This window comes from Trichechus manatus, unplaced genomic scaffold (assembly GCF_000243295.1).
Source record: "Trichechus manatus latirostris isolate Lorelei unplaced genomic scaffold, TriManLat1.0 scaffold00196, whole genome shotgun sequence".
NCBI classification, from domain to species: domain Eukaryota; kingdom Metazoa; phylum Chordata; class Mammalia; order Sirenia; family Trichechidae; genus Trichechus; species Trichechus manatus.
The window spans coordinates 2140490-2154047 of record NW_004444132.1 but is presented as its reverse complement, the minus strand read 5'-3'; the positions used below and the strand labels follow the sequence as shown (position 1 = coordinate 2154047).

The following is a 13558-nucleotide window of genomic DNA, read 5'->3' as shown; positions in this document are numbered from 1 at the left end:
CGTCTTGAGCAGTGTGATCATGCATCAGGCTTCAGTCTGCATTGGTTAAGACTGTCTGGTAACATTTGCATGTCAAATACATAGTGAATATAGCCATAGATTTCCTCAGCCTTTTGATGAGTCACTTGTGCACACATGGAAATTTCTTGAGGTGAGCTGAAAAATAAATTGGACAAAGAAAAACAGTACAGTAAAACTTTGACTTGTATACAATTTGCTCATCTTGCTTATGAACACCAGACACAAAAGCCTTCAGCCAGAGAAAATCGTTTTCTGCCTAAGCATTCTAAATCCAGATGATCTGTCTTTAGGATTATTTTAAATAAAAACTTATTTGTTCCCTTTATTTAAAATCATATGCAATAACCACAACTCCAACATCTTATATGGGCCTTTGGTTTAATTAAAATGAACTATTTTCTAAAATCTTCCTTTTCCAAGCATTATAATTATCAAAAATTAGTAACATTCTTAAAATTTTTCTAGGTATGGAACTGAACAGCTCAGAAATGTTAGAATGTAAGGTCAAATATAAGTGCTGTTTTGTGTTCATCTCCTCATAGGGCTCTAAGCTCCTCAAAGGCAATGCCTATCTTTTTTCTTTCTTTCTTATTTTTTTTCCATTAATGTCCTCAGCTTCATGCAGTGACTGATACATGCTGGCAGGCAAAAATATTGACTGAATGAAATAAACTAACAAACACTATCCTTCTTTTTTGAAAAACTTAAATTTCGCATGGAATGCTTCTATGAATCATTTAAAAGTAACAATTTACAAATATTCATTATTAAAACAGACATACCTGTTAGCCATTTTTTTCACAGATGAAAACTGGTGGCACATATTTAACGCAGTTATATAACTTATATTGGGAATACTTAGATAAAACTGAAGTGCATTCCATTTACTACCGTTCACTACTGTTGGAACATGAATACCAACATTCTTTCTTTGTTCCACTAAAGACAGTTCCTTTAGCAAATCTGCGGTTTCTTCTTGGCAGGAACTGAAAAGAATTCGGATTCCAGCACTAATTAAGGCAGTCAGCAGGCTGTCATAGCTCTTTGTTCTCCTAAACATCTTCAAGGTGTCTCCTAAATATTTCATAATCAGGAAAATGCAAACTTTAGTAACTAATATTAAGTAGAGTTGTTAATATACTTTATATTATTAAAATCCCAAGATCTACACTATTGAGTCAATCAGTGCCATGTTATGGTACATGAGAAACCCCACAGCTAAAGTTCTAAACAAATTCTCAAACATATGAGAAAACAGGGAGAACTGTCTTTGAGTATCTTGAACAGCAATCAACACAGGAAGATGAAGAGGCAGGAGAGAGTTCGTATTTCCAGATAATTCATTCCTGAGGCCACAACCATACTATTCATCTCTAATTCCTTATAATACTAACACAGAAGGGACTTGTTAAGTTGAACTCCTATAGAAAGTATCTTATGTATTTATTCCAAAGAGTTATTCAACAAATATCTTACACACTCATTTTAATCTGTCATCTCTGATTCTTGCTTATTAATTTACTTCCTTACCTTTCCTGGTCATTTTTTTCCTCCATAGCCTACCTATATCATCATTATGACAAAAAAAAAAAAAAAAAAAATCTTATCCTCAACTTTTGACCTGTTACTTTCCTCTTTATTCTGAATTAATTTCCCTTATAAACGCTAGATTGGCAAAGAGGATGTTACAGAATTTTAGCACAGGGAGGTCACCTAATCAAAAGCCCTCACTTTTCAGATTAAAAAGAAAAAAACAAAAACAAAACTGAGTTAACTGTTCAAAACTGAACTCTCCTTACCTCTCAAAATCTGCTGCTTCTCTTAAATTCAAAATTGAATAAATGGCACCTCTACCTACCTGCCTAGTCACCCAAGTAACAAAAAAGTCAACTCAGAGTAATTTTCGACTCCTCCCACCAATGCCTGTTAATCCTGCCTCCTAAATAGCTCCTGAATCCTACACCTCTTCACCAACTGCTGCCTTATTGAAGACCCTCATCCATTCTGGGGCTTCTGAAAAAGTCTTATGATTGGTCCACTTGCCTTCAATTTTTTACCCTTTAATTCTCATCTTATAAGCTGTGTTTAAACACACTGACTAATGAAAAACATTATGGAATTATGTAAACATTCACAAATCAAGTATTTATTTTACGAGCTTCCTACATCCTTACAGCAGAAGAATAAATAATAGTCAAGTTCATTTATAGTCTTATAAACAAAACGTTTTTAAATACAAACCTGTTTTTTCTCTGTCCTTTTCCACAATCATACATATTCTTTCAAACATGCTCTGCAGGTGCTGAATCTGCTCAATGAGCTTGTTCTTATTGATACTATTTAACATCTCAGATTGAGACCTCCTTTCCACCACCATGCGATTACTCACTATGTAATCACAACCATTAAGAGGACAAACCTCTACTTCTAAGCCATGAATTGCTCTTAGGGAAGAAATTACTTCTGCACCTGAAGTGATTTCACGACTATCTACAAGAATACGGGTTCTTTTTCCTTCCTGTGGAAGTCTAAGAGAAGTATGTATCCCAGTCAAATGCGGTCTTGAATCGGAACAATACGCCACTGAAGTGCTAGAATCCTCCAGAGTGCTACCAACCTGTAAAAGTAGAAAACATCGATCACAATCAGGTTAAATACATACTAACACCATAAACTTCTCCCATCTGAAGCTGACTCTCCTTACTGGTAGATGATGGTCTTTTTCTCCCTCAACATGACAACAGTGACTACAGGTAAAAGAAAGCTACCACTCTGATGACTCAAAAAAATTGAAGCTTTAGCTAATAATAGAAAGATGTGAAGAAATGGGAGAAAAATGTAAAAATGAACAGGAGAGGAAGTAAGTACTTAAAAAGGAAAATTATGAGTCCTAATTTTCAGCCTAGAGAAAAAACAAATGAACAGATGGTTAAACAATCTTAAAACAGAGTAGAGTTGATGTTGAAAAATTAAGTGAATACCTAAGATATTATTGACAAATAACTGGAAGATTAAATAACCAGAATGTCCCTCCAGCTGAAAAGAGCTAAAACCACTAAATAACATGTTTTTTAAAAAATATTTTAAAATGCATAACTGGATTGACAAAAAAGTAAGGAATCCACAGAGATTTAAAAAAAAAACCAGAATCCTAGAAGTTAGGCAAGCACAAACCCAGGTTTCCTCTGCAAAGTATCTGCCAAATCCTGTTGACCATGAGCTCTGCTTTTGAGAGAAGCACTGGGCATAGGAAACATGCAAAGTGCTGGAACTCCCATCCCCTGCCAAAAAAAGGACAAGCAAGAAATAAATCTATTCCACAGAAGCAGAAAGCAAAAAACACTTCTCAAATTAGATACCAGGTAAACAAACAAACCTGTTGCCACCTAGTCAATTCTGACTCAGAGATACCTTACAGGACAGAACAGAACTGCCCCATAGGGTTTCCAAGGAGCGGGTGGTGGATTCAAGCTACTGACCTTTTGGTTAGCAGCAGAGCTCTTAACCACTGTGCTACCAGGGCTCCGCAGATACTAGGTTAAGGGAGAAAAATCCTTTCAGAATTTGTATCTAACAACTGGCCCTCCAGCCCTCATGTGGGTTTGCAGACAGAAATACATGATACCTGTGCAATCCACAAAACCTCAAATAATTTAAAAATGCTTTCAAAAAGGAAATGTAAAGACTAAACTGTACAAAAAGATGTTTTCAATTTTGCTAGGATAAGAAAAATGCAAAGGGAAACCATACCTAGACACCATTTTTCACTACACAGAGTGGCAACATTCTCTGTTGATGAGGTTCTGGGGAAAATCAGGGCATTCTCATACATTGCTGGTGGGAATAAAAAATGATACAGCCCCTATGGAGGGGTAGTTGGCAACATCTGGCAGCAATGCATATATACATTTACCCTTTTACCCAGCAATCCCACTTCAAAGGGACCATCCCAAAGCTACAGTGTCAAAATACATTAAGAGATGCACATGGCTATTTGTTGTAAGACTATAAGAACAAAAGACTAGAAACAACCCAAATATCCATCAATGTGGAACTGTTGAATAAACTATGATATAGCTACACAGTGAAGAACTATGCAGCTATAAAAAGTAATAAGGAATATATATCTATATACTACTATGGAGTGGGAGCCCTGGTGGCACAGTGGTTAAGAGCTCAGCTGCTAACCAAAACGTCGGCAGTTCAAGTCCACAAGATGGTCTTTGGAAACTCCATGGGGCAGTTCTTCTCTGCCTTTTAGAGTGGTTATGAGTCACAATTGACTTGACAGCAACAGATTTTGGACTATGGAGTGAACCCCAGGATATATTCTTAAGTAAAAAAAGCATGGTAAAGAAAAGTTTATTTATTTAAGGGAGGATCATAAATATAAATGTATTTAATTATATATTTCAAAAAATGTTTTAAACAAATTTTTTGAATTATTACCTTTGTGAGAGAGGGAACAGAGTGAAGGGGGCAAAAATAGACATCTTTGAATATATTTTATGTATTTTAATATGGAGTCATGTAAATATGTTACATAATTACAAAATAAAATTAATTTGAAAAGAATTTCTAAAAATAAAAAATTAAAACAAATTAACCTGACTATGTATCCAGTTATAGGCATAACCAGAAAGAAGTCAAGTAATTTGACTGTACATCCTGTGGGATGTGCCTTAAAGACAAAAAGAACTGCCACAAAAATATCTTAAACAGTTTAAACCGTTTTCATAATCATACTGTTGATTATAACAATGGTACTGTTATTCTGAAACTGATATGTGATTTTCTGGATAAAATAAATTATGTAATATTCTAATTATATTATTCACTATATTATTGATGTGGGAGAAAGGAGATACAAATATAAGATTAAAGTGGTAAAGTGAAAACCCTGTATTACTGAATTTGAAATATCAAAATGAACTCATGATGTATTTTATCTTTAATGAGTGTGGGTGTGTGTGTGTGTGTGTGTGCACGCGCGCGTATCTGTAAAAGAGAGAAAGAGAAATGTTTCCTTGCTCTGACCACTGAAAAAGCCTAGAAACAACAACCAAACCAGTATCAAAGAGCACCAAAACACATTTCCCACTAAAAGGAACCAGGGCAACTTGGAGAAATAGATGCCTCCTGGTGCAGGGTAAGGAATGTTCAAGATAAGCCTGGTGTATCTTATCATACTGTACAACAAAGACAGTGAGCGCTCTCAGCACTCAGAATGTAGACTCCAAATACCATTTCCCACTAAAAGGAACTAAGGTAACTTGGAGAAATGGCTGCTTCCAGGACTGAGACAGGAAATGCGTAAACAAGCCTGGCACATCTTATGACACTATACAGCAAAAAAGCTATCAAAGACTATGAGGTCATGTCAAAAGCACTTAGGAGCCACCTTGAAAAGGGTCTCACTGACAAAATTAGGGACAACTTGAACATTAAAAAAAAAAACTGTAATTGGATGAAAAACAACGCTATGTTTACATTCACGAGTTCATTATGTTAAACAAACAAACAACTGTTAGAGGATGCTAGTAAATAAAATCATCATTTTAAAACAAATAAAGAGAAATAACCAAGTATTCATCCTGCTTTTCCTATACAAATTGTACTACTGGGTGACCATATAGTAGATGAGGGGAAGTTTCTTTTTATAAAAGGATTCCACCTTATAAAAGGAGAAAAAATGATAAAATTAGAATATTATCATATGAAAACCTTCATGAATTAATGGATCACTGCTTTAAAATTAACAACTTCTAGCATTACAAAAAGATAGTCAACCAGACTATACGCCTCCTGATGGAGAAATATACCATGAAGTAGTCTTGCAAAACAAAACAACAACGTTAAAAAATACTGAATATAATTAAGCCTCTACACAAAACACCACCGCAGAAATGCAATCAGCAAAATCCAGGCGGTGGAAAACCTAAAGGGATAAAACGTATGGTTTGTAAAAAGGTATAAATGGCAAGAGAATTTTTAAAAAAAGATATGGTTGAGGGACTCCTACAAACTCACTGTTGTTGTTAGGTGCCGTCTAGTCGATTTCAACTCATAGTGACCCCATGTGACAAAGTAGAACTGTCCTGTAGGGTTTTCTAGGATGTAATCTTTATAGGAGCAGATCACTAGGTCTTTCTCCTGTAGGGCTGCTGGGTGGGTTGGAACTGCCAGCCTTTTGGTTAGCAGCCAAGTGCTTAACCATCGCACCTTCTAGATACCAACAATAAACTCTCAGAAAATGCAATTTCCATGAAACACAGCAAAATTCTAAAATAATGGTAATGATCTATCTCATATGCTGAGTTAATTTTTACTACCTTAACGAAGATTAGCTATAATCTTTAATTTACCCTTTACTTTTGAAAGATATTTTTCACTGGGTACAGAATTCAGGGTTAACAGTTTTTTCTTTCATTACTTTACAGATGTTGTTCCACTCCTCTGATGAGATGTCTGCTGTAATTCTTATCTTTGCTGTGTATGTAATGTCTTTTTTCTCTGACTGCCTTCAAGATTTTCTCTTTATCTTTGGTTTTCAGCAGTCAGCTCTTGGAATAAGTTTGTTTGGTATCTTTCATTAATTTTCAAAATTCTCAGCCATTATCTGTTCAAATATTTCTTTTGCCCTATTCTTGCTCCTCCTTAATTCCAGTTACACGTTAGACTGTTGGATACGCTCTCACAGTTGCCAGATCCTCTGCTTTGTTTTCTCGCTCTTTGTGTTTCAGACTGGGTATTGACCTAACTTCAAGTCTGTTAGTTGTTTCCTTGGCTGTGTTGAGTCTACTGATAAGCCTACTGAAAGCATTCATCTCTCTCTTTACCTCTCTTAATGCTATTTCTAGCATTTCCACTTGGTTCTTTTTTATATTTTCCATCTCTCTGATAAAGTCCTCATTTGTTCATTTATGTTTGTCTAACTTTTCCACTACAGCCTTTAATATACTAATCATAGTTATTTTAAATTTCCTGTCTGTTGATTCCAACATCTGAGTCATATCTCAGTCTGGTTCTTGAAAGTGTGTAGTTTTTTTGTTTTTGTTTTTCCTTGCGTTTGTGTGTCTCATAATTTTTGGTTGAAAGCCAAACATCTTATGTGAGACAGTAGTAATTGAGGCAAATATTTATGCCCAGAAATAGATACGTCTTTTCTTTTGTTAGGTCTCTAATGTGTTGGGTTGAATCAATCTATTCAAAAGTTGAGTTGGGTTTGGTCTTTGTTATTGCTATGATTACTCTAGATACACTAGAGACTTCAAATTCCTCTAGTGTTACTTTGTATTTAGGATAGAGACTGGGTTACCAGATGATTTTTTAAATCTTCCCTCAACTTGAGGCCTTCCCTGTGACCCTGCACCTCAGAGAGATTCTCTCCCATGCTCTTGTTCTTTCCCTCCCCTAGCAGTAGATGGTTGTTATTTATTACTCTGCTTGCTAGCCTGGTGGGAGGGAGTGCTGTGGTTGGAGGACGGGAGAGTCTTTTTCTGTTGTCCTGGTCCAGCCTCAGTCTTGGGCAGGACTTGTGTGTCCTTGGGTCTCTGACGTGGGTCTTTCTCAGAGATTCTGCTCTCCTCCTACCCCCAGTGATGGGGGTGGGGGATGGGGGCAGGGGGCAGGGATCTCTACTGGTCTGAGCCCAAGATGTTTCCCTGCCTATCCCTCAAGTATGAAGGGTATTTTCCTTCTACCCTTCCCTCATCTGCAAAGGGTCTTCACCTATGCCCTGAAGGTTACAAAGTTTGCTGTTTTTTCCTCGGCCAATTAAGGCTTTTGCTCTGTAAGGGAGATAAGGCAGGAGGAACTAGATAGCGCTTGGTGCCTTTTCCACAGTAGCTGCTGGTCCCTTACCCCAGGCCTACACCAGGAAGGAGGCTTTCTCTGATCCTCAGTCTTTCTTGTGAGCAGCTAATGAATCTGTGAAGAAAAGCCCATGGGTGGTTGTGAATTCCTCTTGTGTCTGAAGCTCCTAGGGGTTCTAGGGGTTCTTTCCCACTAGTCCATTGTCTTTTGCAATTCACTAAAGTTTTAGCTGAATTCTTTTTACCAGATTGTATGGTGCCCAGTAATTGATCCAGATCGGCAAGTCACTCATTGGAAGCACCTATCACTCCTTAGCTATCAGGCTAATAAGTTGCCCTACAACTTCAGCTTTGTAACAGTTTCAAGAAAAGTTATAATTTTGTATATTACCTGGCTTTTTCTTTCCAGCTTTCCACATCCTAAAGACGGGAGTCCTAATTACTCAGAAATAATTTTTAAAATATATTCAATCTTTAATTTCAAAAACATAGAAGAATAAATATAAGGAGGGAAGAAATGGACACTAGATAACCAAAGAACATACCAGAAATATTTAGTAATAGTCTCAGAGTACAGAATGGCTTTCAAAACATGATACTGAAGTCAGAAACTATAAAGAAAATAATTGGGACTGCATAAAAAAGTTATATTTTCATAAGGCAAAACCACCACAAACAAACAAAAAGGAATGACAGACAAAGAAAACTGTTTGCAACATAAACGGCAAAACAAGTGTGAATATTTTTAATATCTTGACAGGATATTTAGTCTATTTTCTGTACGTTCAAATCTACCTTAAATTCTTTCCTCACCTAATATAAAGTGTGAATCATACTATATGGAATTATAGTATTAGATAATTGAATAAAATTTAAGATATATTTCAGTTAAAATCTATTTATGCTTTTTCACAGTCCTCAAAGTATTACCAGCCTATATCTATTTGTAGTTAGAGCATGCCAAAGTAGAAGTACTCTTTAAAATAAGAGTGCTTATTGGTTTTCAAAGTATTCTGCACATATTACCTAACTTAATCCTTGGGATTATTATCTTTACACTACAGATGAGAATACTGAGGCTCGGAGAAATTAAGTACTTTCTTGTTTTCCAATCTATTATAAAGATTTAATCTAGTCAACTTTAAGAAATAACTTCGTGCAAAAAAAAGGCTGTGGATAATTTAGAACCAGAAACACCAATTTGAAGAAGTTCATTGTGTGGACACTGTAGACAATGTTACCAAGGCAGAGTGCACTGAAATACACTCGGAATAAAAGAGAACTAGAGGTCTATGTTTGGGTCTCACTCCTGGATGAGGTAATGAATCAATATTTACAGTTAAGGGATTCCTATTACTATGACTTTAATTAACCCCTATTTTAGCAAAATTACTGGAACTATAAATTCCTAAAAACTGAAAAGGGGTTTTAGTGATTCTTTCAGCAATAGCAAAATAAGGAAAAGCAGGAAACTGGACTAGTTAGCAGCCACTCTGGAAAGAGAAACTTAAAGAGAACTAGTTGGTATACCTCCCATTCCACCCTTTTTTCCCAGTAATGAGATTAGTGAGTTACTTACCTGGAAGGCTTTACGGAAGGGGAAGAAAAATTAACCTGAGACCTAGTTCTGAGCAAATAACTTTTGTTAATTTTATCTCACAGAAAACCCCATTTTCCCATGTACTTTTCTTTATTATAAAATTAGGTTTCCTTAGAGTGTTATTAAGAAAACTATTAACACATTTTTAAAAATTAAAACCTAAGCATCCTATGAATTATCCATATAATTTAGTGTGCTATTTCTTGTTTGAAGAATTTCATCACTCACTAATTTTTCTTCGACCTACTTATTTAACACAAAAAGCAAAAAAAAAAAAAAAAAAGCAAAACAGAAAACCTTTTGATAAACATGAAGGCTTTTTTCCTTAATTTGATCCATACCTTGAGCTGAACTAGAAATTTTCCACAATCTTTCTGTGAATCAACAGCGGTGAAAGAAGGTGAAGTAGATCCGATTTTATTATGGCTCTGAGGTTTGAAGTCCAAGACTTCAGAAACTGTATCCTTTAGATTAAGTGGTGTCTGTTGTCTCTGCTTGGGTGACTGATTAACAACAGGATTAGAATAGATCTTGGACTGCAATAATGACCCAGAAGGTGCTAAATTCAAACAATGGCCCTGTTGTTCATTCTTATTAACAGTGGTTGGGTTAACGACAATATTGGAATCTCTTTTGTCATTTACACTATTTTCCTCCTCACTTGAGTCATTTGGTAAAACAATTCTGGAAAATTTCTTTTTAGAAGGTGCACAATTTTGTCGGATCTTCATTTGTTTTAGCATTACTGCACGCCGGGTTTTATATTTTTTACTGCCACTTGCAAAGCAATCTTCAGTTATTAAGTTAAAATCAACACACACTTCTTCTTCACTTGATTGGCTTTTGCAAGACTCCTCTTCATCAACACAAAAACTATCCTCCAAATAGGTTTCATCTTGCTCAGGAATCTATAGGAAAATATAAATAAGAGTATTTTAAATTTCTTCTCATATAATCAACATGTATTTAACATAACCTTTCAAATGCATGAGACCTTCATTAAAATTTATTTTACATACTTTATTAATTCAGTTACTTGTTCTACTAATATATTCTGAGTATTTTTTTTATGGAGGAAAATTGGCAGTTTCAGGATAAACAAAAAGAATAATCTACCTTCCAGGAATTTACAATCTAGAACAGGGAGCCAGAAAAGTAAACAGTAACCAATAAACAATGTGATAAGTGCTATGTAATAATCTGTTGCCAACAAGTCAATTCTGACTCTGATCCCGTATATTACAGATTAGAACTGCTCCATAGGGTTTTCTTGGCTGTAATCTTTATGGAAACAGATAGCCAGTGCTTTCTACTGCAGCACCACTGGGTAGGTTTGAACCATCAACCTTCACGTTAGTAGTCAAGCACAAATCGTTTACACCACCCAGGGACCTTACTATATATAATAAGTACAATGGATATACAGAGATATGAATGACCATATTACCAAGATGAATATGGCAATTTATTAACAAACAAGACTAATATCAAAATGTTATCCATAAATGATACATAATCTATAATTTTTAGAATATAACATTTTTATGAAAAAATTGTCCAGATAGTTAATAACATATAAGAATCAAAAATTTAACTTATAGATGATAAAATTTTATTCACTTCCTTTAGAAATATTCTAATTGGAAAAAAAAAATTAATAGTATATTGTAACTAGTTCAAATTAAAGACAGGATAATTTGACCAAATTAGTACTAAAAGGGATCTTGAGAATTCATTTAGTTCATCTTCTTGACTCTTACCTTCCTGGGCAGAACTTATCCCAAATAGCTCTGATAGTCCAGTTTTAGAAACAAAATGGAGCCTTCATTAACAGGAACATTTCAACATCACCATTGAGAAATTCTCCATTATATTTCTATAGTACATACCTGTGAGAAAATGTTTATGTTGTTATGTTTCTTATGGACCATTCTGTACTGATTGCTCACCAACGGACTGCGTAAAGATTTCACATAAACAGCTCTCATTTCAGAATCTGTGTAAAGATAATTAAAATTTAAGAGAGTAAAACAGCAAACTATTCAGCTTTGACCTAACCTATAAATATTTAAGTACACAAACGCAATGATTGTACATTTAAAATAATAAAATTATTTAAATTAAAACTGGCAAACTATTTAATTTTGACCTATTCCACAATTTACATGATTCAAACCTTATAAAATTATTTTACAGAAAAGATATTAAATATTTATTGAAAGGTATCTATTCAAAATACAAAGTTAGGAAATTGTCTTTGAAATCAGACCATCTTGCTGAGTGATCCTGGGCAATTTATTTAATAAACTCTCTTTGCTGCAGTTATCGCTCTCCTCTGAAAATGGTGATTAAACGGTGCTTTTCCTTTGAAAATACAATGTATATAAAGCACTTAGGACTGTAACTGGTTTATAGGAAGTATTCAATAAAACAAAAGAAATTCAGACATAAAAGAAAATATGCACTAAAACACTAAAAGCAGCAGCCAAATGGTATGCTTCATAATTTTCAGTCAAGTAAAAATTGAGACACAGTTTTTGATCTATATGATTTGTTAAAGTTATCATATAGCAAAGGGTACTTAAGAAATGATACATGAAAAGAAAATGTGAATTTTGATGTAATTTTTTAAAAGGGCTTATAATCCTACACATTTCAAACATACTGTGTCTAAAATGGAATTTCATATCTCCCCACTTTTCACCTGAATTGTTCCAACTGCATAAACTCAACACTGTGAAAATGTCAGTTCTACTCAGAGCAACCTACAAATACAATGCAATCGTGATTCAAATACAAACAGCATTCTTTAACAAAATGGAAAAACTAATCACTAACTTTATAGGGAAAGGAAAGAGGCCACAGATAAGTAAAGCATTATTGAAAAAGAAAAACAAAGGAGGAGGCTTCGCACTACCTGACCTCAGAACCTACTATACAGCTACAGTAGTCAAAACAGCCCAGTACTGGTACAACGACAGACACATCGACCAACGGAACACAATCGGTAACCTAGATATAAATCCATCTACCTATGGCCACCTGATCTTTGACAAAGGCTCAAAGTCCATTAAATGGGGAAAAGACAGTCTTTTTAACAAGTGGTACTGGCAAAACTGGATATACATCTGTCAAAAAATGAAACAGGATCCACACCACACACCACACATAAAAACCAATTCAAAATGGATCAAAGACCTAAATGTAAAACTCAGAACTATAAAGATCATCAAAGAAAAAACAGGGTCAACACTAAACCCGTTGCCATCAGTTCCAACTCAGCGATTCTACAGGACAGAGTAGAACTGCCTATAGGGTTTCCAAGGAGCAGCTGGTGGATTCAAACTGCCGACCTTTTAGTTAGCAGCTGACCTCTTAACCACTGCACCACCAGGGCTCAACACTAGGGGCCCTAATGTAAGGCATAAACAGGATATGAACCATAATTAACAACAGACAAATACAAGATAAGCTAGATAACTGGGATCTTCTAAAAATTAAATACTAACACTCATCAAAAGACTTCACCAAAAGAGTAAAAAAAGAAAACCTACAGACTGGAAAAACATTTTTGGCTATGACATACCCAACAAAGGTCTAATCTCCAGAATCTAGAGGAAGACCCAATACCCATACAACAAAAAGACAAATAATCCAATTAAAAAATGGGCAAAGGATATAAACAGACACTTCAGCAAAGACATTCAAGCAGAAAACAGACACATGTGGAAATGCTTGTGATCAGTAGCCATTAGAGAAATGCAAATCAAAACTACAATGAGATACTGTCTCATCCCAACAATACTGGCACAAATCAAAAAAACAGAAAATATGAGATGCTTCACAAATTCATCATTGTTCTTTCTCGTTGCATAGTACTCCATTATGCGTATGTACCAGTTTGTTTATCCATTCATCTGTTGATGGGCATCTAGGTTGTTTAGATCCTTTTGCTATTGTGAACAATGCTGCCATGAACATAGGTGTGCATATGTCTATTCAAGTGACGACTCTAATTTCTCTAGGATATATTCCTAGGAGTGGGATTGCTGGATCGTATGGTATTTTTATGCCTAGCTCTCTAAGGAAGCGCCATATCATTTTCCAAAATGGTTGTATCATT

The 13558-nt window shown here is 35.1% G+C and overlaps 1 protein-coding gene across 5 annotated transcripts in view; it reads right to left on the bottom strand.

The window, feature by feature from the left end:
• The window catches only part of FANCM (FA complementation group M), a 63582-nt gene continuing 50024 nt past the window's right edge, over positions 1–13558 (bottom strand). For all 5 annotated transcript variants that reach the window (XM_023741990.1, XM_023741991.1, XM_023741992.1 and 2 more), the window contains 5 exons: positions 11325–11431; positions 9777–10343; positions 2263–2638; positions 804–1095; positions 1–156 (listed from right to left, as the gene is read on the bottom strand). In XM_023741990.1, coding sequence (XP_023597758.1) covers positions 18–156; positions 804–1095; positions 2263–2638; positions 9777–10343; positions 11325–11431 — 1481 coding nt within the window. In that variant the 3' untranslated portion in view covers positions 1–17. The remainder of the gene's footprint in view (positions 157–803; positions 1096–2262; positions 2639–9776; positions 10344–11324; positions 11432–13558) is intronic.